The 20,984-nt window shown below is 41.9% G+C and overlaps 1 protein-coding gene and 1 pseudogene across 1 annotated transcript in view; one reads left to right on the forward strand and one right to left on the reverse strand.

Moving 5' to 3' along the window:
• Positions 1 to 4,199: 4,199 nt before the first annotated feature.
• The window catches only part of EIF4EBP2 (eukaryotic translation initiation factor 4E binding protein 2), a 37,077-nt gene continuing 20,292 nt past the window's right edge, over positions 4,200 to 20,984 (forward strand). Inside the window, exon 1 of the mRNA XM_066349771.1 lies at positions 4,200 to 4,665. Within this exon, the coding sequence (XP_066205868.1) occupies positions 4,521 to 4,665 (145 nt within the window). The 5' untranslated portion in view covers positions 4,200 to 4,520. The remainder of the gene's footprint in view (positions 4,666 to 20,984) is intronic.
• LOC136381103 (ubiquitin-ribosomal protein eL40 fusion protein-like) lies at positions 6,265 to 6,683 on the reverse strand (annotated as a pseudogene).

Here is a 20,984-nt window from a genome sequence, read left to right on the forward strand (position 1 = left end):
AGGAGAAAGTACATAGGATGGTCAGCCAGAAACTTGAGCACTAGGCCAACCCAGCTCCGTCTGTTCTGGCTATCTGACCTCAGAAAAGTCATAACCTCTTTCAGCCTCAGCTTCTTTATCTGTATAATATAGATAAGAATAATAAGCAGCTTGCCTCCATCACAGGGCTGTGGCTTGGCTTACGTGAGATAATGGCCTGAAAGTGCTTTGTAAAATGAAAAAGTGTTATCCAAAGGTAAGGGGCTATTATCCTTATGACAATACAGATCTAGTGTGGGTGGCCTCATTATAGAGCGTGGGGAACGATCTTCCTCTCCCCTGGGAAAGACAGAACCAGAGGAGGAAATAGAGCACAAGGTGGCTACAGGGGAGTTAGAAGGAATGAGTTTTGGGAAGCCAGGGTGACTAAACAGCGGAATAAGGGACTATAGGAGAAGCACATCTGGGTTGGAGATACCCTGCCCACTTTCATTTTTTAAAAAACTGAAGTTATATTAATAAATGCTAAAAGTTCCCCCAAAAAGGGCTGCCCAAATGTGGTATAATTTACATGTTTAATCCTAGGAGCGTATCAAGTATGGATCTAGGGTACTGTGGCTGTGTGGTCACAACTGCATTGACAGGTTCCCAGTCCCCAAAGACCTAGAAAATATTCAGAGATAAGAGTCTTCTCTCAATTCCAATGTGTGGGTTTTTTCCTGACCACCAAGCAAGTCTTCAATACCAGCTGGGTATCCTACAAGTCAACTCATTTCTGACATTAACTACCTGGAGTTAGTGTCAGATTCCTTAGGTTATGGGCTCAGTCCTATAAGACTACTCCCCCACTTCAGATACCAATTGCAAGCCCAAGTTGTCATTTGTGCTTCTGATCAACTTGCTATAGATCGGCAGTTCTAACTACTTCCTCCTTGGGTTTGATTAATTTGCTAGAGCAACTCACAGAACTCAGAAAACATTTTACTTACTAGATTACCAGTTTATTATAAAAGGTTATAACTCAGGAACTGCTAGATAGAAGAGATACATAAGTCAAGATACTGCCTGACTTGTGGTGGTGCAGTGGATAAAGCGTCGACCTGGAAATGCTGAGGTCGCCGGTTCGAAACCCTGGGCTTGCCTGGTCAACGCACATATGGGAGTTGATGCTTCCAGCTCCTCCCCCCTTCTCTCTCTCTGTCTCTCTCCTCTCTAAAAATGAATAAATAAAATTTAAAAAATTAAAAAAAAATAAGTCAAGATACTGGATAAGGATGCAGAGCTTTCACACTCTCGCTGGGTGTGACACATTTCCCAAATCTCCAAGTGTTCATCAATCTGGAAGCTCTCCAAACTCCTCTCTCATCCCTCAGTTCTTTTTGGATTTTACAGAAGCTTCATGACAAAGGCATGATTGATTAAAATCATTGGCCATTGGTGATTGATCTCAATCCCTAGCCCCTCTGCCCTCCCCAGAGGTCAGGGGGGTGGGACTGAAAGTTCCAACCCCCAATCGTGGTTATTTTGACTCTCTAAGTGGTGAAATAGTAGCTGTTTTGTTTGGGCTAAACACTTATATCTCACCTTCAATTTCCTCATTCTCAAAATGGGAAAATAGCTATGTTGATGGTACCCATGTGTTGGGCAAACAAGTGTATAAAAAGTGTGTTAGGGCCCTGGCCGGTTGGCTCAGTGGTAGAGCATCAGCCTGGCGTGCAGAAGTCCCGGGTTCGATTCCCGGCCAGGGCACACAGGAGAGGCGCCCATCTGCTTCTCCACCCCTCCCCCTCTCCTTCCTCTCTGTCTCTCTCTTCCCCTCCCGCAGCCAAGGCTCCATTGGAGCAAAGATGGCCCGGGCGCTGGGGATGGCTCTGTGGCCTCTACCTCAGGCGCTAGACTGGCTCTGGATGCAACAGAGCGACGCCCCAGAGGGGCAGAGCATCGCCCCCTGGTGGGCCTGCCGGGTGGATCCTGGTCGGGCGCATGCGGGAGTCTGTCTGTCTGCCTCCCCATTTCCAGCTTCGAAAAAATGAAAAAAAAAAAAGTGTGTTAGGATTGCTTGCTTGTATTTACCTGATTGGTGCACAAGAAAGGGGCAGCACCATGTGTATATAGTCTATGTAAGGCTGTGGGTGCTTGCTCTCAGGGTGGCAGATTGCAAATTGCAGATTTCCTGCCTGCTTGGGAGGGACCATTGTTTGCCAGGGAAGGGGTCCCTGCCTCCCAGCCCACCCTGCCTGTTTTGCTGGAGAGTCCATTGGGGGGGGGGGGCGCCATCTTCCTTGCCTACTTGCTGGTCTGCCATGGCAAGACTATAATAAATGGAATGGTCCACCATTTTTGGCTCCACAGTTCCTTTACCATCTGCCCGAATCCAATGTGAACCTGCATGGTCATGGCCACCGGCCTTATACCATGATTATTTTTTCAATTCCATCTTGGGTACATTGTGGGCAGAGGCAATGCTGCCTAGAGCAGTGGTTCTCAAAGTGTGTTCTGGAGATCTCTGAGACCCTGTCTAGGAACCTGTGAGGGTATCTCTTTTTCAACTATATATCTGTATGAATCTGAGTTTTCTTCACATCCTTAAAACAAAACGTCACAACCAATTAAGTAGAGAAACAGAGGTGAGACTGCAGATGTCTTCTACTAAGCAGACACTAAAATGTTTGCAGACGCGTAAAGCAGTACTTTTCTCACTAATTTTGTGGGATGGGGGAAAAATACAGCCTGGCCTGTAGTGATGCAGTGGATAAAGCGTGGACCTGGAATGCTGAGGTCACAGGTTGGAAACCATAAGCTTGCCTGATCAAGGCATATACAAGCAACAGCTATGAATTGGTGCTTCCAGTCCTGGGTGGTTGGCTCAGCTGCAGTGTCAGCCCAGCGTTTTTAAGTTCTGGGTTCAATTCTAAGTCAGGGCACACAGAAGAAGTGACCATCTGCTTCTCCACCCACCCCACCCTTTCACATACACACACACACTCTCTCTCTTCCCCTTTCTCCCTTGCTAAAATTAATAATAAAAAAAATAATGAATTGATGCTTCCCCCTTCTCCACCACCCTTCTCCCTCTCTCTCCCCTCTCTAAAATCAATCAATAAAATCTTTAAAAATAAAAATATATTAACAGGTAATGACATTTTATGAATTAAAGAACGTTTTAAAACTTCTCAGCTTTAATTTTAATACAGTAATTATCAATAGATATAATTCACAGCCAGGGGTAGTCAACCTTTTTATACCTACCGCCCACTTTTGTATTTCTGTTAGTAGTAAAATTTTTTAGCTACCTACCAGTTCCACAGTAATGGTGATTTATAAAGTAGGGAAGTAACTTTACTTTATAAAATTTATAAAGCAGAGTTACAGCAAGTTAAAGCATATAGTAATAATTACCAAGTACTTTATGTCGAGTTTTCGCTAAGTTTGGCAGAATAAATCTTTATAAAACAACTTACTATGGTTAAATCTTTTTATTTATACTTCGGTTGCTCCGCTACTGCCCACCATGAAAGCCAGAACGCCCACTAGTGGGCGCTAGGGACCAGGTTGACTACCACTGATTCACACAAACAGAAGCTCCTTAATAATTTTTAAGAATAAAAACTTTGAGGCCAAAGAGAAAAGAATAGGGTTCCAGATCTAGATTTTACAGGTACCTCGTGGTCTTAACCTTCCCCTGTGCTTCCGTTTCTTTAACTCAATACTCATCCCTGTGACATAGTTATTAATCTTTCTTTTCTTAATGTTTATATGTTGTATTATGTGTGTATTATGAAGACTGTTTCTAGAAGGATACACAATAAATTGGCACCAGTGGTTCCTCCTGCAAAGGGGAACTGGGAAACTGGGATGCCGTGACACCGCAAACCTTTCTGCTTAGATTTGTTTTTTAATACATCAGGCATATACTGCTTATGTTTATTATTGAGCAATTAAAAGTAAAATACAATTTTGTTGAGATTGTTAGGAAGCACAAATCCGTTCAAGTAAAGTGGTGCTGACTGGAAATTAAAAAAAAACAACAACCAGTAAAGTTTTCCGCATCCACTTTCCCTGGGCTCACAATCACTTCGCACAGGTCCCACGCCGCTCGCGTCGGCCGGAGCTGGGGCGAGGGGCGGGGGGTGTTCTTCCCCGCCCCCGGCCCGCCCCTTGCAACATCGGTCCCGCCCAGGTAAGCGTCACTTCCGGCAAGTCTGCTTCCCCAAACTCCCTCTGGCTCCCGCCTTCGCCCGCTTCCGGTCGTCGTCGTCGCCGCTGCTGCCGCTGCTCCTGGTGCTACTGCTGCTGCTGTTGAGGCTGCTGGCGGAGGCCGAAGGATCGGGCGGCGGCAGCGGCGGCGGCTGAGACGGCAGCGGCGGGAGCGGAGCGGGACGAGGGAGCAAGAGGAAGCCTGAGAGGAGCGAGCGGAACGCGCTCAGCCCCGCCCGCCCTTCCGCACGCCAAAAGAGCCGGAGTAGCCCGGGTCCCCAGCCGCCGCCGCCGCCGCCGCCGCCCGCCCGCCGGACAAAGCCCGAGAGCCCGCGCCCAGAGCCATGTCCTCGTCCGCCAGTAGCGGCCACCAGTCCAGCCAGAGCCGCGCCATCCCCTCCCGCACCGTGCCCATCAGCGACGCCGCGCAGCTACCTCATGACTATTGCACCACGCCCGGGGGGACGCTCTTCTCCACCACACCGGGAGGTGAGCGCCCACCGCGGCCCCCGGCCCCGTGCGGCCCGCACCCTCGGTGCCTGCAGCTACTTTCTCCGTCGTGTCCCCTCCTCTCCCTCCACGGTCCTTTAACTCAGGGTGTGTCCACGCCGGGCCGCTCGCTTGGGCCACCTCCCGACCCAGCCCGCCTAGTTCCACCAGAGCCCCGTGGAACTGCTTTCCGGAGCCTTAACTTCGCATTCTCTCTTGCCCGCAACTCGATTGAGCGCGCGCCTAGTCTGGAAACGTGGCTTTCCTGTCGAAAAAAAAAAAAAAAAAGGGCCTTGTTCCCGCTTCGTGGCAGGTTTATGCACTCGACCTAGTTTTCTCCCCCTTCTCCTGAGCAAATTCGTCTACACTTGGCCGTGCACTCACTCTGCATTAGCTCTGCCTCTTGCATGTTGTGCATTTGTGCACATTAATGCTTGATTTTGGAGTTGTGTCCTAGACCTTTTTAGAAAGGAAGTTGGAGAGAGTAATTCGCTCTTGGGACCCTGAGATGACTTGTTTTGCTGCTTTTAGAACACAAGGAGGAGGCTGGAATGCGGAGTTTGGAAGCCTCGCCCAGCCTTATCCTGCTTTGACAGCATTGTTTACTCTGCGGACGAGTCCCCACGGGTGGGGGTGGGGGGGTCCCGAGGCAGGAAGAAAGAGTGATCAAGTAATAGCCAAGGGAAAGGGGGTGGGGGTCGTAGAGCCCTGGCAGCCTTGGGTAGGGTTTTGGCAGCGACGGTTTAGAGACAGAAGAGGCCATTAGCAATGAGTGCACCCTGGTCAGTGGGATTGCTTGGTTTTGAAGAAGGCATTGTGCAGGGAAAGGTTTCTGGACATTGCTTTTAAGGGTGCAGCCAGGAACTGTTTACAAGGAAGAACACTGGGGTAGAGGTGAAGCGTTGAATCGGTCTGGGAAAAGGGAGCTCAAAGGTTGCGTGTCCCCTGGCTGGGCTGTTCTCCAAAGGGAGGAGATGGAAAGCGATCCTGAGGGACCTTATTGAGGGGAACGGTGCTTCATTTTTAATTTCAGAACTCTGCCTTCTTTCAGTGCAGAGGTGCCCTGTCACTAGAGGGTTGGGACTGTGCTGGCAGTCCCTGCAGTTTCCAAGGTTGCCAGATCGCTCCTGTAGGCTGGGCTCACCAGTTGGACTACAACCAATCCTGGCAGTTAGGCCTTGGCCATCCTTGAGTCGCTGCACAATAGCAAGGGATCTTAGAGTAGGAGATCTCTATTTCAACAAAAGATAAAAATCTAGGAGAGAGCTCTACAGAAAAATTGGGCAAGGCCACTCTAGGGGAGGGGTGGCTGGCTTGGAAAACTAAAAGGACCTAGGCTGGAGAAGTTCATAATATGTATGGAGAGCTGGGTTTAAGGAAGGTTTAACTGCAGAACATTGGAGTTGCTTAGTGATGTATGTGGCTTACCTCATTGGAGAAACCACCTGATCTGATCTATTCAAGGCTAGCCCCTGAGCATGTTGAGATTTTTGCCTTTTTATCCCTCCAGTCAACAAAATGGAAACTTGAGTGAGGCCCCAGGGTCATGGGGTTCAGGCAGAAGGTCGCCCTGCCAGCGGAGGAGGTGGTAAAGGGGCCTTATTTAACCTTCTTGGGGCACAGGTTGTTGGTGTGACTGCATCTCTTCTTGTGGCAGTTGACAGCAGTGGGTTGCAGGCAGATGTAACATTTGTGGCAGATTATCTTGTCACAGTTGTACTTCCGGGTTAGCTGGCAGAGGAAGGACTTGAAGCCACCCTGCAGATGAAGCATCAAGTGCAGGCTGGGCTCACTAAATACTGTAATCTGAGAGAGTGCAGCCATCCTTCAGCTGTTTGTCCACAAAAATCAAACACTGCTAGTCAGGCAGGATGCCCTCCTTGTCTTGGTTTTAGCTTTGACATTCTCAGTGGAGTCACTGGGCTCAACCTCAAGGGTGATGTGATGGTTTTGCCAGTCATGGTCTTCACAAAGATCTGCGTCTCTGCACCTGCTGGGGAGGCTGCCTGCCACCTCATTGAAGAGAGAGCAAAACCTTTCTAATCACAAAAGATTTTGACAGACCAGCATCTGCTCCAGATAATATTGTCTTGAACTTGAACTGATAGCTTTTAAGAAATGAATATTGTTTTCTTAGGTGATGGAAAGAAATTTGTAACTTCCAGAATTCTTTGTGGTCAGTAAATGCCTGTGCTTCCAGCCGTTCAGAACATACTTCGTAGTAACAATTGCAATTCAGCTATTTGGGGAAGGAATTAAACTTTTAGTTATAGCAGTGATTTTCAGCCTTTTTCATTTTGTAGCACACATAAACTAATTTCTAAAATTCTGCAGCACACCAAAAAAATACTTTTTGCTGATCAGACCAAAAAACAGGTATAATTGTGATTTATTCACACTAGGTGGCTATTGTTGGGTTGGCTGTTGTCATTTTTTTTATAATCTATGGGAAAAGAGGTTAGTGCCCCTGACTAGTCAGGTGTTGCATGTTTTAAAAAGTCTTGTGGCACACCGGTTGAAATTTCTGCCATATCATTATTCCCCTAAGGCAGTGGTTGGGAAACTGCGGCTTGTGAGGCTCTTCCACAAAATACCACGTGTGGGCGCTACCTCGATAAGGAATGTACGTACCTATATAGTTTAAGTTTAAAAAATTTGGCTCTCAAAAGAAATTTCAATCGTTGTACTGTTGATATTTTGCTCCGTTGAGTAATGAGTTTGCCAACCACTGACTGCCCTAATGGAAGAGACAGAGGGGCACTCTTTGGCCTTTCTTTTTTCTTTTCTTCTTTTCCCTCCCCCTCCCCCTCCCCCTCCCTCTTTCTTTCTTTCTTTCTTTCTTTCTTTCTTTCTTTCTTTCTTTCTTTCTTTCTTTCTTTCTTATTGATTGCTTTTAGAGATTCAGAGAGAGAGAGAGAGAGAGAAAAGCATTCATTTGTTGTTCCACTTAGCTGTGCATTCATTGGTTGCTTACTGTATGTGCCCTGACCAGGGATTGAACCCACAACGTTGGTGTTTTGGGATGACACTGACTGAGCTATCTGGCCAGGGCCCTTTTGGCATATTTCAAAGAGCCAAGCTACCATGCTTTTAAAATAAACTTTGATTTTAAGATAGAATCTAGTCTAATAGTCTGGATTAGTTCCTAAAATGCTTGAAAAGATTCTGCTAAAAATACTGATTCATTTACCCTTCTTCCCAACATACAATCTCAAATATCATTTAACCTGTCTCCAGATAGTTTCTACACACACGGTTTTTTGTTTGTTTTGTTGCAGATTTAAATATTTGTCCTGTTAGCTCATCTATTATATTACGCCTGTATTTATTGGTAGAACACATTGTGATTTTTGGAATTTTAACCCGAAGACTTCCATAACGTGTTTAGAGGATATAGCACTGTTGGGATTGGATTTATTCACTATTGTGTAGTAGTTAACACAGTGCTGTTTAGGTGTTCAATACTTAATGATTTAATTTCCTCCTTTGAAATTTTCTGCCCTTGTGGTTTGTTCATTTCTCTTGTTATATTCCCCTTTCTCCTCCCATGTAATTTTATTTCCCAGAACCAGGGTAAGGTGGTTTGTTGTTATTTGGTCTCCTCCAGACATCTGAATTAATGTGGTTAAATATCTTTTTTTTTAATTTATTTTAATATATTGTGTAGATAAATTCATAGATTTAGACATAGATTCTAATGTCACCTATGTTCCCTAGTACATCCCCCCGTCCCCTTCCCTGTAACGCCCTCCCCCCTTCCCTCCAGAATTTGCTTTTCAGCTCTCATCCCATCCTATCATTTCCTTTCCCTCTGGATCCTCTGATCCCTCCTCTGTCTCTTCCGTTCCTCAGTTCATACTGTTCGTCGGATTCCTCAAATAAGTGAGGTCATATAATATTTTTCTTTCTCTGCCTGGCCTATTTCACTTAACATAATAGTTTTCCAGGTCCACCCATGTTGTCGCAAAAAATAATATTTTCTTTTTCATGGCCCCATAGTATTCCATAGTATATATGTACCACCGCATTTTAATCCACTCGTCTACTGACAGGCACTTGGGCTGTTTTCACATCTTCGCTATTGTGAACAATGCTGCCATAAACATGGGGGTGCATTTCTCCTTTTGAATCATTGATGTGGTGTTCTTGGGATATATTCCTAAAAGTGGGTGGCTGGGTCAAAAGGCAGTTCCATTTTTAATTTTTTGAGGAATCTCCATACTGTTTTTGTAGTTAGATATCTTAAGTGAGTTTTGTGACCCAGTGCAGTGCTTTGCTCTGATTGGTCTTAAAATCTTGGTGGGAGTTAAGGATGGGTAAGATTTTCATTCTAGAACAAATTGTGTCGAGTTAAGTGCTAACATATATTTCAGACTTGAAAACATTTAGAAAAAGGAGTCAGTAGGCTTGTATTGGAAATCTTTATTTATAAGGAAGGGAGATTAGTATTTCCTGTCTGAGATTTAAGGGTATCTGTACACATGTCAGAGCATTCCTGGGTAACAGTTGATGTGCTGAATGCCCTAAAAGATCAGACTGGGAAGGGACACTCACAACTTGGTGAACTTAATGATCTCTCCCTCCTTGAGTCTTTTATTCATTGGGAATCAGAGGATACAGCCAACCCTTGAAAAGGTTTCTCAAAATCGCCTTCTGGAGCTTGAGAAATGAGAAGTGGCTGAAAACACACTTGTAGTAGCCACTTAGATTTCTCATTGTTTTTTTCATTATTAGGGAAGAGGAAAATTTTTGTTAAATAAATTCAAGGGAAAAAAAATGCCCTTGGATTTTACCTTATTTTGGTTCTTTGAGAAGCTACTTCTAGCCTCAGTGAAGGTAAAGGTATTGTCATTGGGTTCACTTTCAAAACACACTGGTTAGCTGATAAAAACAGACCCAGAGAAATTAACTGGTGAATGTCACACTGCTAATAATGGCAGCAGGTAGCCACAAATTTAGTGTCTTATCCCTATCCCAGTTTCTCCTCCACTATCATAAGATGCTTATTTTACTGAGAAAGGAAGTTTTCAGACATTTAAAGAAACTTCTCTACTTTGGGAATGTTAGCTAATATCTAATTCTTTCTGTTACCTTATTTCTTTAAGTTCTCAACTGTCTCCTTCAGGGAGACTGCTGTGGGGAATGAGCAGAAACATAGAGACCTCTTTTAGCCTTTCTTTCTCCTTTTTTCCCTGTGTAACAGCCTCATCAGCTGTGGAAAACTATGCTGTTGCCATAACAAGAGCACCAGAGGGGAACTAACTATTATGATCTAAAATCTTGTTCATGCTTTTATTCTTTTTCTCAGCCAACTGGAGAGTTGCTGTGATTGGTCACTGGGCCAGAATTACCTGAAGGCCACTAGGAGGTTCTTCTGTAAATAAAGGAGAAGGCAGGAAGAAGGGAAAAGAATTTGCTTGGAGTATTAATAAAATAAAAGTACTTTGGGGAAGTCCTGAGTTTTGTTTTTTGTTTTGTTTTGTTTTGGGGTGTCAGAGGAGTCCTGAGTTTTAATCTAGTTTCTTTCTTAGGAGAAAATAATAGAGCTCTGTGTAGATATGGGGAAGGAAGGTAAGTTTCTGACTGTTGTAAAATTTCTAATTTTGTGACCTTGGGTGGAGTTTATTTTAGGCCAAAAACTTCAGAACAAACAGATGTACTGTTTGGCTCTCCAGCTTTAGTTAATTAACCAAAGGGTTTCATTATTACATGTGATTGCATGAAAGGTGTTCATTTTGCCTGTGTTCAAGGAAGATGGTATTTGTTTATTATAGAGTAACACAAATTAACATGTGTTATTATTCCATGGAATAGTCAACTTAAGTCTCACACTCATCAGTTGCCAAAGTACATATGTATTAAAGACATGTACTTAATTTTTTTTTAAGAGAGAGAAAGTGTGTGTGTGTGGGGGGAAGGCAGTGGTGCTCATTCTACTGGCACACAGCAGTGCTTAGTCTGACAAGGGAAGGCAACTCTTACAAGTTGGTAGTGCAGAATGAATGACAGACCTGTGCCCAATCCCTTTCTCTCCTGAGGCCTCTTGTATGAAATAGGAAGAATGAAAAGTGATGAATCTGTAAACTAGCTCTCCCCGGGGTTATTTAGCAAAGACTTTGAGGACTGGAGTCCTAGAGACAATTTTATAGGAAGGGGGTCTTGCATGGTTTGCAGACAGTATAGGCTTGATTACTTGTGTATGTAAAAGTTTGCAGATCAGACAGGGTCAAGTTAATGCGGGGGAAGCTAGTTCATCTGGTTGGAGAGAAAGAGAGCCTGAACAGAATAATTTGTTGGTGAATGGCAGAACTTTTTCTTGACTCCCAAGACTTCAGATGAACAAATTAATATTTAAAAGATTTTTATTGCTTTATTTATACTAGGACAAAAGTCATTTGAAACTTGCAGTCATTGAACTTATTGAATAGGTGAAGCCTACATTACTATTCTCAAATTTTTTCATCATGGAACTTTGTTTTCCTTTAACATCTGTGTGCTCCTTACCACCCAACAGCTATACATCTGATGTGTGGCTAGTTTTTAAAGACCCCCTTCTTCTGGTTCTCAGACCACAGCTTGAAGCAAAAAGCTCATAAATCTATGAATGTTGTACATCTAAACAAATTATCTTTCATATCTCTAGGACAAATGCCCTGACAAACAGAAGCTGTTCATTTCACTGAGTAGTTTTAAAAAGTAAAAACCTTAACAAGCAAGGGTGTTAACTGGAAAATACAGTTTAATTTTTTGGATTTTCTATATATGGGATCACATCACTGAACAGAGACAGCTTTACATCTCTCTTATCAGTCTGGGTGCCTTTTATTTTTCTTGGATAATTTCCCTGACTAGAACATTTAGTACAGTGTTGAACAGAGGTGGCAGGATACTGAGAATAACACCCTTGACTTGTTCTCAATAATAGGAAAAAATAGTAGTTCTTGTCATCAGGTAAGATGTTAGCTGTAGGTTTTCCATAGATGCTCTTTTCAGGTTGAAGAAGTTCTCTTTTATTCCTAATATATTGGGTGTTTTTATTATGAAAGGGTGTTGGGTTTTGTCAAAGGCTTTTTTTTCTTTTTTTTTTTTTTTGGCATCTCTTAAGATGATTGTGTGATTTTTAAAATTTTTATTTTGTTGATGTGATGATCTTACAGTAATTGATTTTTGGATGTTGAACCAACCTTACATTCCTGGAATAAATCCCACTTGGTCATGGTGTATAATCCTTTTTATATGTCGCTGAATTTGGTTTTCTAATATTTGGTTGAGGATTTTTGCATCTGAATTCATGAGGGATATTAGTCTGTATTTTTCTTGTGATGTCTTTGTCCAGTTTTATTTTCAAGGTACTACCTCATTTAATATTAATTTTTTTGGAAGTGGCCTGCTGTTTATAGCAGGAGTGCTGACTATTTACTGATGAAGATAGATGTATAATTAGAAAGTGTTAAGAAGCTTGTGATTCTTCATTTTAAGATGTCATAATTAATTTTTTGACCATCAGAGAGGAGCTCTCATCACCAGAGACTTTTTATGTTAGAGTTGAACTGCTTTTATTTATTTTATTTTTCTATTTTTTATTTTTAGTGAGAGGAGGTGAGGCAGAGACAGACTCCCTCTTGCACTCTGACCAGGATCAACCCAGCAAGCCCACTAGGGGGCAATGCTCTGCCCATCTGGGGCCCTTGCTCTGTTGCAGCCGGAGCCATTTTTTAGTGCCTGAGGTGGAGACCATGCATCCTCAGCGCCCAGGACCAACTCGCTCTAATTGAGCCATGGCTGCAGGAGGAGAGGAGAAGAGAGAGAGAGAAGTGAGAGGGGGACGAGTGGAGAAGCAGATGGGCGCTTCTCCTGTGTGCCCTGACTGGGAATTGAACCTAGGACATTCACACGCCAGGCTGCCACTCTGCTGCTGAGCCAACTGGCCAGGGCCTTGAGCTACTTTTACGTTGAAATGAAACTGCTCTTGTCATAGAAGTTCCTTAAATTATTAGGCATAGGCGGTAGACACAAACATTGACCTAGATCAATGATCTTCCAGTAGACTTTTGCCTCTTCCATACTTTGTTGATAGAGTTCAAGCCCCTTACTGCAAGTAAAAGTGTTGTTGTTTTTTAAACGAGTGCCTAAGACGAATTAACTGGGGAGGACAGCAGATAGTTGGAATGAAAGCCAGATGTGAATCTGAGTGCTTTCTTCATACCAATAGCAGTGATATCCTTCATTAATTATTAGTATTTCAGACAGAGACTGAGACACAACATCTGTGAAATCTAGTCCAAAGAATGGATCCAGGATACAGTCAGATCCAGTTGAATCCTGGCAGATCCAACCAGCATTTCCTAGAATTAGGGCTTGACATTTCTTGTGGAGAAATTTTATTTCAAGATGAATGTTCAAGTGTAAATAGAAGTGGACTTTTTTTTTTTTTTTGTATTTTTCTGAAGCTGGAAACGGGGAGAGACAGTCAGACAGACTCCCGCATGCGCCCGACCGGGATCCACCCGGCACGTCCGCCAGGGGGCGACGCTCTGCCCACCAGGGGGCGATGCTCTGCCCCTCCGGGGCGTCGCACTTTTGCAACCAGAGCCACTCTAGCGCCTGGGGCAGAGGCCAAGGAGCCATCCCCAGCGCCCGGGCCATCTTTGCTCCATTGGAGTCTCGCTGCGGGAGGGGAAGAGAGAGAGACAGAGAGGAAGGAGAGGGGGAGGGGCGGAGAAGCAAATGGGCGCTTCTCCTGTGTGCCCTGGCCGGGAATCGAACCTGGGACTTCTGCACGCCAGGCCGACGCTCTACCACTGAGCCAACCAGCCAGGGCCAGAAGTGGACATATTTGATATACTTTATTTTGATGCAAATTTTTTGATGGTCAAGGCTAGACAGATTTAAAATCCAGTGGCATTTATTTAAAATTAGTTTGAGGCTCCTATATAATTTTGGACCTGGTACTAGCTCAAAAGTTTTAACTTATTTTGCAGCGAAGACTTGAGAACCAGTTTTGCTTAGAGGACCTCACTTATTTGTGTTGATTTCTAAACTCCTGTGTCACTGTGTGATCTTCCACTAGTTTACTTCTCTGAATATTAGTGTCTTCATCTGTAAAATAACAGGCATCCTGCATGCAGGTGCTCTCGAAGGCCTCTTCTAGCACTGGACCTTCTGAATAGGAACAGAGTCATTATCAGCTTCCCTTTCAGCCCAGGTGTGTGTTCTGTTGTCACAGTGTCCAAAGTGATTGGGTAGGAGCAGTCCTTTGACCTTAGTATCTTGGAAATCTTTACTCCCAGAAGTTACTGACTTAGTAGAATTGACTTTACACAAACCTTGGATGTCTTCCATTTGCCACAAGAATTTAGTCATGCTACAGTAAGTTATTAGATCCTGAGGCTCCAGTTGTGCCTTTTGTTGATGTAAGAATGTCCTTTCGTTGGTTTTATTAGCTCTTCAGGGATTTAGTGGTTACAGACACTGAACGTGCGTTGGCCACCATCAACCTCCCCGGAGGATACTGAGTTAGGCAGCTTTTAGGTTCCTCTGGGTTATCCTGCATAGAGCTTTTAAGAGTCTGTCCTTTCATCCAGAGCCTCCATGAAGAACGGATGTTTAAAGCTGAAGTTTGTTTAGGAATGTTCTTTAACCTAGTCAATGAAACACAGACTTTTATCACTTTCCCAAATTGGAAGAATAAAAAGCAGAGACAACCACTTTGTTTCATAAGTCCTTTCTGTATTTTCACCTCTCATTTTCTCTTACTATGTGGGGGGGGGGGGGCTTCCTTTCATTAGAAGCACTTTGCTGCTTGTTCATCTTCTATTTCTGATCTTGGTGGGCCCTGACATGGGGCATAAATGGAGAATTGTCAAGAATTCCTAATGGGCCTGACCTGTGGTGGCACAGTGGATAAAGCGTCTACCTGGAACGCTGAAGTCGCTGGTTCAAAACCCTGGGTTTGCCTGGTCAAGGCACATAGGGGAATTGATGCTTCCTGCTCCTCCCTCCCCCTTCTCTCTCTCTCTCTCTCTCTCTCTCTCTCTCTCTGTCTCTCTCTCTCTTAAAAAAAAAAAAAGAATTCCTAATGGAATATTGAAGTTACTTGCCAAGTACTTTGTTTCTTTTTAATTCAATTTCTAGGTTTGAAGGATACCTTCCTTCCTCGTGGCCTGCTGCCTTAGTAGTGTCAGTCTGTTATGTATATATTTATATTTACAAGTACTTTGAAGTCACCATTTCCCCCAATTCCTTGTAAATTTTTTTTACACTGTCCTTGATCTTAAAAATATTTTTGTGGGGAGGGGGGCTCTAAACAGTGAAAATTTATTCTCATGTTTTTGGAGGTTAGAAGTCTGAAGTCAAGTTTATTTTTTATAGTGTTAAAATATACATAACATAAAAGTTACCATTTTAACTGTTTTTAAGTGTACAAGTCCATGACATTAAGTACTTGCACATTGTTTTGCAGCCATCTCCACCATACATCTCCAGGACTTCTCTACCTTCCCAAACTGAAGCAGTAAGCCCCCTTACCTATCCTCTCTCAGCCCCTGCAACTGCCATTCTACTTTCTGTCCCTGTGAATTTGACTACTCTATGTGCCTTATGTAGATGGAATCATTCAATAATTGTTATGTTGTGACTTGTTTGATTAGCATAATGTCTTCAAGATTTTTGCAGTCACCCTCTTATTTTTATTTTACATTTATCTTTTATATCTATGAAAATAAAGTTTGAAAGTGATAGTATTATTAGGCTAATAACAAAAAGCAACATTCTCATGCCCCATCTTCTCTCATCTCCGTTTCTACTCCCCAGAGAAACCATTTAAAACTCCTGTAGCTATTCTAGTGTTTACCTCTGGATTTCTGAAATAATGCTATTTATTTCTCAGTTTTTTTATATTAACCACTAGTTTCCTGCAGTGGAAGACAAGGATTTTGTTGCTATATACACCCTTCCAGAATATATACTTCTACCTCTCAGCGTACTAATTTAATTTAATTTAATTTTTTTTTGAGGGAGAGAGAGACAGGAAGGGAGCAGGGGGAGGAGAGAGATGAGAAGCATCAACTCGTAGTTGCTTCACTTTCGTTGTTCATTGATTGCTTTCTCATACATGCCTTGACCAGGGGGCTCTAGCCGAGTCAGTGACCCCTTGCTCAAGCTGGTGACCACGACCCCACACTCAAGCTGGCAAAATCATGCTCTAGCCGGCGACCAGGGGGTTTCCGAACCAGGGCCCTTAGCATCCCAGGCCAATGCTCATTCCACTACGCCACCACAGGTCAGGCCCTCCTAATTTAATTTTTAGCCCATTTTGGTTAAATTAGTAGTTATTAAATTTAAGTAAATATTAAACACAGATGTGGCTGGTACTTGTTGGTTTCCAACCCACTAGCCATCCATTTGCTATGCTACTTATTTTTAAAGGGGCAGTGTGCCGGGGCCCAGGTTATATACCATGACTATTCTGTGGCTTCCCCAGTGTTCATTCTGGTGGTCATCTGACCCAGTTCTGGGCCAAATGAAATATAGGGAGAAATTGGCTGGTTTTCTGAGAAAGATTTTTCTCTTTGATGGAGAAAATGCCCTGAGGGAAGCCCCATTTGACTCCATACTCTCCCTGCCTGCCTGGGACACTTGTGTGAGGGTATAGGTCCATCACAACCTTCTTGGAGGGTGTTGTCTATTTAAGCTATGCAATTTGGGCAAGTTATATTTCTGTTCTGAGATATTTGTGTGAGTGTATGCTTAATTCTGATTCTGTAAGAGGCTTACTTAAACAGAACTTTATGATGGAGACCCTGTGAAAGTTAGAGTAACTATACACTACCTTGTCAATTAACCCTGTTACAGTGGACATTCTCTAAGTGGTTTTATTTCAAGTTATACAGTTTCTTAGGCGTACATAGCTTAACATGGATTAATTATCATTTAAACTAAGCTACTTGGCCTTCAAAGAGAGGCTCTTAGTCTGGAGTGGCCTTGTTTCTGTACTAATTTATCTTGGCAAGCATAATTTTGGCCCTCATTCGTTGGCCTTCTTGTTCCCTGCTATTTGAAAAATCACTAGTTTTTAGATTAACAGGTAGAAGCTTCTTCCTTCCTTTCTACTCTCCATCAAATGGACTTGGTTTTACTCTGCTAGTAATGTCAGCATCAAGAACATGCTGGTTCGGCCTGACCTGTGGTGGCTCAGTGGATAAAGCATCGACCTGGAAATGCTGAGGTCGCGGTTCAAAACCCTGGGCTTGCCTGGTCAAGGCACATATGGGAGTTGATGCTTCCAGCTCCTCCCCCCTTTCTCTCTCTCTGTCTCTCCTCTCTCTCTGACTCTCTCTCTCTCTCTCTCTATGTCTCTCCCTCTCCTCTCTAAAATAAATACAAAAAAGCAAGTGAAAAAAATAATATTAAAAGAACATGCTGGTTCAAGGTATTAGATTTATCCTAATATCTGGTCGCCAAGGGATGAAGAAAATTTATAAATATCTACTGTATTTCCCCATGTATCATATAAGACGCTCCCATATATAAGAAACAACTTAATTTTGGGGCCCAAAATTTGGGAAAATAGTTATCACATAAAGTTATTGAACTCAAGTTTTATTCATCATATATAATTCATACAACTCCTCATCACTGTCAAAATTCCCATCCAGCCTGACCTGTGGTGGCGCAGTGGATAAAGTGTCAACCTGGAAATGCTGAGGTTGCCGGTTCAAAACCCTGGGCTTGCCTGGTCAAGGCACATATGGGAGTTGATGCTTTCTGCTCCTCCCCCCTTCTCTCTCTCTCTCTCTCTCTCCCCCCCCTCCCCTCTATAATGAGTAAATAAAATCTTTATAAAAAAATTTAAAAAAAAAATTTCATCCATTAGCTTGTCCTCATCTGTGTCTGGTGACGAATCACTGTCTTCAACAATGAGCACAAAAACAAGTGCAAAAAAGCAGGAAATGCAAGTAAAAAATTCTACAACCACTGTATAGGATGCACCCAGTTTTTAGACCCCAAATTTTTAGGGGAAAACGGTGTGTCTTATACATGGAAAATACAGTAATGCTAACCCTAGATCTAGAAGTTTTTAAATGTTCTGAAGTTCAGACATAAAGACAAATATACACATTTTAAAAACAAAATAGAAAAAGAAAAATTGAGCAGGAAAGAAGCACATAAAATGCAAAGTGTCAGTTGACAACTGCCTTTTTTTTTTTTTGACAGAGAGATACTGATAGGGATGGACAGAGACAGAAAGAGAGAAATGAGAAGCATCAGTTCTTCGTTGCAGCACCTTAGTTCAGGGGTCCCCAAACTTTTTACATAGGGGGTCAGTTTACTGTCCCTCAGACCGTTGGAAGGCCGGACTATAAAAAAAACGATGAACAAATCCCTATGCACACTGCACATATTTTAAAGTAAAAAAAAACAAAACAGGAACAAATACAATATTTAAAATAAAGAACAAGTAAATTTAAATAAAAAAACTGACCAGTATTTCAGTGGGAACTATGGGCCTGCTTTTGGCTAATGAGATGGTGGTGCCCCTTCCTGAAGTGCAGTGGGGCCGGATAAATGGCCTCAGGGGGCCGTAGTTTGGGGACCCCTGTCTTAGTTGTTCAGTGATTGCTTTCTCATATGTGCCTTCACCGGGGGACTACAGCAGAGTGAGTGACCCCTTGCTCAAGCCAGTGACCTTAGGCTTCAAGCCAGCGACCATGGGGTCATGTCTGTGATCCCACGCTCAAGCTGGATGAGCCCGTGCTCAAGCCCATGACCTCGGGGTTCGAACCTGGGTCCTCTGCGTCACAGTCCGACACTCTATCCACTGTGCCACCACCTGGTCAGGCAATAGACAACTGCTTTTAATAGTTTCTGTTTTTAGTGCTTTTTATGGGTTACCACTGTTGGTATATATCAGTATGTATACCACAATTTCTTGATTTCTTAACATTAGCTAATACATTGACTCCCTGTTATGAAAGATGAGGAATCTAGATTCTAGGACACTTTCATTACTTTTTACCTCATTTTTCCTCCCCTCTCAGTTTACCAATGTCTGTAATTTGTGTTAAACGTTTTTGGTTCTTCTGGGTGTTTACCATTAAAACTCTAAATAATATAGTTAAACCTCTGTGTCTCAATCTGTCGACTAACTCTCCTCTACCTAAGATTATACTATCCACCTGTCTAACCTGTCCTTTGCTGGTAAGGTCCACCTTTCCATTATTTTTACAATGTCAGAGTCTATAACATTTACATTCTCTTCCTTTACTATAATCCCTTTTATTATGGATTGATTATAAATATTGAAAACCAGTAAGTAGCATCCACAATTATGTAACTTTTATAACTTTTCAATATAAAACTGAGGGGTATGATTATTTTCATAGAAAGGGAAGCGCAGTGGAAGGAAAAACTTTCCATTGTCAAGGTCAAATAGATTTTTTTTTGTTCTTACACATTCCATTAATTGATCAAAATCATGCCCTATTTTAATATTGTAATATATGCAAGGCTGTGGATATCTTGTATGATCTTTTGTTTCTCTTAAGGAATTTAAGGTTAACTTGTTTCTAATTAGTTGTAGATTAATTGGTTGACATTAAGTTGGGCTGACATAAGTGTGGCTGGCAGTTTGAAAGAAAAGTTAATTACTAGGAAGTTCTTGCTACAGAAAATATATGTCTGCCTGCACTTATGTGAGAGACCTGGAGTATTTTAAGTTTTTTAATTGGTTGTCATGGCATTCATGTAATTTCACAGTAAACACAATATCCAATAAAGGAAATAAAAGGGTTTTCTCCTGGCATTTTAGTTATAGTTGAATCTTAATTTTTTAAAATAGATTTGGTTTTTTGAATGTCTACTTCTGAATTATACCACAGACTCCTTAGTAACTAACAGGCTGGTTCACCCTTTTTACTGTATAGCTGCTACAATAGATTGTTTTTAGCTTGCAGTGATCTAAAATTCAAATACTTAAAATACCATGCTTTTGTATTCATAGTTTCCTTGACTATATTTGAGAATATTATCAGCATCAGGTAATACCCTAGTTTTTCCAGGTGTCTTCTCTTCTGAATTATCTACTTTTCTTGCATTCAAAACCATGAATTCTAGGAATCCACTAAAAATTATTAGAACTATCATATTAAATGAATTTAGCAAGATTACAGTATAAAAAATTGGTGTAAAAAAATGAATTGTATTTCTACACACTTGCAATGAGCAATCCAGAAATTAAATCAGTAAGATAATTCCATTTGTAATAGAATAAAAATAATAAAATACATAGAAATAAACAACCCAAAAAGCTCAAAACATATACTGTGGAAACTAAAAAAACACTGTTGAAAGAAAGTAAAAGAAAGTAAAAGAGGCCATTGAAAGATATTCATGTTAATGAATCAGATGACTTTATATAGTTAGGGTGGTAAAACTTTCCATATTTCTTTATACATTTAGCACAATCCCCATCAAAACCCCAACTGAAGTGTTTGCAGAAGTTCACAAGCTGACCCTAAAATTCATATGAAATTTTTTTTTTCATATGAAATTTTGAGACCTAAAATAACCCAAAAAATCTTGAAAAAGAAAAACAAAGTTGGAAGATTCACATTTCCTTATTTCAAATGTTATTATAAGTCAAGACAGTGTGGTACTGGGTACTGCCAAAAGGATAGACATATACATCAGTGGAAGTCCAAAAATAAGCTCTCAAGATTGTGGTTAATCAATCTCTGACAAGGATGCCAAGACAATTAAATGGAGGGAAAATAGTCTTTTCAACAAATGATGCCAGTGCAACTACATAGATATCCACATGCAGAAACTGAAGCTGGACCCCATGGCTGAAACACTTAAATGTAAAGTGAAAACTAAAACTTTTAGAAGAAAACTGGCACAAATCTTTATGACCGACACCAAAATCTCAAGCAACAAAAGAAAAGTTGAACTTCATCAAAATTAAAAACTTTTACACTTTAAAAGAACAGTCACTGAAAAGTGAAAAGGCAACCCATGGAATAGGAGAAAATATTTGCAAATCATATATGTACTGAATAAGGGACTTGTATTCATCATATATGAAGAACTCATAACTCTGGTAAAGAGACACTTAAAATTGGGCAAAAGATCCAAATAGAAATTTTTTCCAAAGAAGATATATGTTAGAATGGCTAATAGGCGTACGAAAAGATGCTTGATACCATTAGCTATCAAGGAAATGCAAATTAAAATTAAACCACCATGAGATACCACATCACATCCACTAGGATGGCTATAACAACAAAAGTACTGTCTACAGTGTGAATAAATTGCAACAC

This window comes from Saccopteryx leptura, chromosome 9 (genome assembly GCF_036850995.1).
Source record: "Saccopteryx leptura isolate mSacLep1 chromosome 9, mSacLep1_pri_phased_curated, whole genome shotgun sequence".
Lineage (NCBI taxonomy): Eukaryota > Metazoa > Chordata > Mammalia > Chiroptera > Emballonuridae > Saccopteryx > Saccopteryx leptura.